Source organism: Nicotiana attenuata, unplaced genomic scaffold, assembly GCF_001879085.1.
Source record: "Nicotiana attenuata strain UT unplaced genomic scaffold, NIATTr2, whole genome shotgun sequence".
NCBI lineage: Eukaryota > Viridiplantae > Streptophyta > Magnoliopsida > Solanales > Solanaceae > Nicotiana > Nicotiana attenuata.
This window is the reverse complement of record NW_017670355.1, coordinates 324,746-329,226: the sequence shown is the minus strand read 5'-3', so window position 1 is coordinate 329,226 and position 4,481 is coordinate 324,746. Positions and strand designations below refer to the sequence as shown.

At 35.9% G+C, this 4,481-nt stretch overlaps 1 protein-coding gene across 1 annotated transcript; it reads right to left on the bottom strand.

The window, feature by feature from the left end:
• Positions 1-425: 425 nt before the first annotated feature.
• LOC109238298 (protein EXORDIUM-like 2) lies at positions 426-1,507 on the bottom strand. Its single transcript, XM_019404729.1, has one exon. The coding sequence runs from the start codon at positions 1,420-1,422 to the stop codon at positions 514-516; it is 909 nt and encodes a 302-aa protein (XP_019260274.1). The 5' UTR covers positions 1,423-1,507; the 3' UTR covers positions 426-513.
• Positions 1,508-4,481: the final 2,974 nt, after the last annotated feature.

The following is a 4,481-nucleotide window of genomic DNA, read 5'->3' as shown; positions in this document are numbered from 1 at the left end:
TTTGAGTTCTTGTTTTCATTTCTTTCAATTGGTCCAACAGATTATTACGATTTGCTATGATTATCCCAAGATTAATTTATATTATTTTGTACTCGTAAAATATATAACATTTTTTGAGCGAACAGTTATAAATTTTAATAGTACCATTGTTAAGATAATTGGACAATTGTACCCATAATATTCCGCTCACAGGAAATCGCAAAAAGGTAAAAGTATATGATGATTAAAAGCAGTACTGAAAACCCAGTTTTCACAATTTATACAAAACACTACAATTATTTTGAATTTTATTATTATTATCATAGTCCCCTATAGCACTGCATTTTACACATTTTCTTAACACTTAAATAGCAAAGAGAATTTACAGTCATACAAAACGACAACCCTCCCACCCACCCCATGACCCACCCCCTCCTCCATCCTTATCCTCCAAAATGCGGTGCTTGTATATACATACGTAGACCCGCACACACTCGATCCCAACCATTTCCTCTTCCTTATCTTCCTCTCTGATCAAACGAGTGTTGAGCATGCAGATTTTGCAGGGTCCCACATGGCAGGAAGCAAGAACCTACGCCCATTCACCCCATGCGCATTATAGCTAGCGCCCGTACTCTTATCAACAAGTACTTGACCCGGATAACCTGGATATGAACCCGACCCAAACATCCCAGTACACGCCGAAACGGCCTCCAAAGGCGCCGTCGCTGGGCCCTGAAAATACCCATTATTAAACGGGTTCGTTACTGTTCCCGCCAACACCGTAGCCACGTTGATAATCATTCCGTCAACACCAACGTCGCCGTTAGGCGCAACTAACGGCGGAGACTGTGGGCCGTAAATGGGCTGATGAAACGGCCACGCACACTGACCTGCACACTGAGTCTCCGAGTTACCAACCCAAGCATAAGCAAAACGGATTTTGCCACGTGTCGAACCATGGGACCCACATCTGCTCATACAAAAACCCTCTACAAAAACATCCTTCGCCGTTAACACCAAGTTAACAGACCTTCCCATATGACCACCTTTCGAAGCCAAATACACAATATGCGAATTTTTCAGAGATTTTCCTAGAGAACAATTTTCCTCTAGGATTTGTTTCCCTACGATGAGGGTAGAGGCACCAGTTTTGTATTTTTCAGTTGTTTTCCACCAAGATGCAGCCGAAGGAAGCGGGGCTTTTGGGGAGTTGAGAGATTGAAGAAAATCAACGATTATGGACCGTTGGATGGGTGTGAACTTACCGTACCAGATGAGATTAACGGTGATGGTTCCTTTTAAAAGAGCACCGTTATGGTATTTGAGAACAAGGGGCTGTTCCTTTACCAGAGCAGCCATGGAAGCTACGAAGAGAGAAGTGGAACATAAGAGGAGCAGTAGGATTGAAGGTACAGTGGCAGAACTGTAATTTGAAGCCATATTGGAGGATTAAGAAGACTTTACAAAAGCGTATTGTACAAGGGAGAGGGAGGAAGAAGAAGAAGAGAGTAATTGAGAAGGAAAGCAGAGTGATATTTATAGTAGGGGCTAAAGACTTGGGAAGTAGAGGAGACAGCTGTAGGAAAGGAGAGGTCAACATCAGGATGTGATACGTGGAGTATTGTAATTGGGTTATGGTGGAGACTAAGGGAGGGGGAGTATATGCCAGGCTGGAATGTTCTGATGATGACGTGGTGGTCTACACGGGAGATCTTTAATGAAGGAGAGTTTAAGCAAAGGCAGAGAAAGGCATGGTTCTGAACGTGACGTGGAGTATGGCATTGCATGCAGCGATGTTGACGTGTGTGTTACACTGAGTCTTTATTATTTTCTCTTATTATAATAAATATAAATATATTCTCGTTGAAAAGAAAATCCCGACTTTTATTAATTAGTTTTAATTAATAGGGTAATCTGAAAACGGTTTTACAGTAAAAATTAGAAATTGTGCTTATGAATTATGATAATCAAATTTTGTAAGAGGCTAAAACGGAAATGTAACTATGCCAATTCCTACAGAGACAGAGTCAAAATTTAAAGTTTATGGGTTCGGAATCTTATCTTTTTAAATTATTGGGTTTTAAATAATAAATTGTATATATTCGATGATCTTTTTTTAAGACAATATATTATTTGAATATAAGCTACTGGGTTCGATCGAATCCATACGTCGTGCTCTAGCTCCGCCTTTGAATTCCTAGGCCCTTTATCAAAGGCATGTATAGCATCTTGCCAGCTATTTTATCCATGTGTAAGTTATACGTGAATTAGTTATTAATGTTATTGGTGGTATAAACTAATACGTTATTTAGTGTAATTAAGTTATATAAGAATTAGTTATATATGATCTAAAATATAAATCAAATATTGAATAAAAATACAACAAATTATATACCACAATTACTTTCCTTTAAATATCTTCCCAGACAACCCCACAGTGTTTGGAGCTAATAAGCTGGTAAGTATATTAAATATCCAAGCATTACTAAATAGTTGCGATATTAATTTTGAATTATTATTGGTAAAACCATACCCAGTAAACTACGGTGCACAGTGGGACATTGAAAGTTGTATGGGCTAAAATTCATCTTTAGTTGAAATGATATTAGTAAAACATTCTTGGGGCATCACGCCGCAGTAATCTGATTATAAGCAAAGGTCGTGGTCGATGTGTCATCAAGTCTGAAGTCGAGGTGACATTATCGAGAACGAAGTCGAGCATGTTTGACAGAGTTATAACGGCTAATGGTAAGATAGACGTAATGGAAATATTCTAGTGGATATTCTCTGTATTTGTACTATTAGGATTTCTTGAAACATATTCGCTATAAATAGAAAGAGACATAGTTATAGGAGACATGTGATATTCATTTTGTAAAAATACACTTTGACTAGAGAGAGAGAATCGGATCTCATTTTAATATACAAACATCACATTTTTACTGAGATTCTTGTCTACACTTTTCCACTATATTCGAGAATAACTCAAATATTCAAAGAATCGTCTATCACTCATCATTGTCAGAAAGAAATTCAATTATTTTTTGTGTAACTCATTCATTCTATTTACTTAAATGTCATTTATTGCTACTCGTTGATATTGAATGCTACACTCTTGCCTTTGATTTTTGAAATATTTATTGTATGCTGCCTCCATTGTCCGACTATATCTACATAGTATTTGTTGCTTTTTTAAAGAACTCCATCTATGAAATATTATTGTTAGCTAAATTTAACGTTCATTTATATAAATTTAATTATTTGAACCAAGATTTATATTGTTTTGTCAAACAAAATTAATGTGATAAAGTTCAAAATTGGGAATTGGTAAGCAAGAAAAAAGCCATGGACCACGCGGCCTACATTAGGCCTTGGAGTTGGTAGAGAACCTTGAGGACCACACAGTCCGTAGATGTCAAGTAATATCCAATTTTTTTCTAGGAGAAAATTGAGTGGTATTTCATTAAACATTCAATAACAAATGGACTACTATATATATGTAATACACTTTATTTTATTCAGAATCAAATAATGAATGATAAGATAATTTTTGTTACAATAGGAACACTATAAATAGGTCGAATCTGATCCTAATCTTTATTTTTAAAAGTATCTAAACAAAATGTTAGGTGCCAAGTTTTTTTGAGTAAAATTAGAAATGAACTGAAGCTAAAAGGAAAGCTGTGTTGCATTATTTGAGGGCAAGGAAGATAGGGCCACTCAAAATAAATGCATCAGCAATGGTGACTTTAGGTGCAGTATTTCAGATTCCGAGGCCACTACTGCTTCTCTTATTTTGTATGTTTCCATATTTTCAAAACACTGCAGCGACCGTCAAAGGATGTGGTGCAGTGCTCTTTTTTCAGTCAGAGGTTTTGAGTTCGAGCTCTGGGTATGGAAAAATTATTGGTAAGGAGCGCTTCCCCTCGAATGGGGTCCTATGCGGCACGAATACGAATATAATCGGGCTCCAATACAAATATCGGACACCGGGTGAGAAACTAAGAAGAAGAAAAAACACGTGGCGGGTTCCAACCAGCCACATATTATATTTGAATGAATTGATTATCAAATGTTGAATGGATTATACTCCGGTTCACTTTTATAGTTTTATGGATGATTTAAGTTCAACTTTTGTGTAACAAAATAGTACTAGTAATTCGATTTTAATACCTACAACATTTCATTTACACATCTAATAATGTTCGTATTATCATAAAAATTTCATTGCATATTCAAACATTATAAATTCTAAAAATATATTCTTGACATGATTTGAAATCTTTATTTCCTTCTTAACTCTGTTCAGTCATAGCATAAAATAAAAAGAATGAAATAATAAAATTAGGAGTAACTTGGTGCGCGAATCTTTCAATGCACATTGGGTAGTGCTGAATATAGTTAATTATAAAAGCATTCCGTATGAATAATTTTATTGGGTAGACTTCCTAGAAGGAGCAAATATAAAATAAATATTTCATCCGTTTTAGTTTGATTGA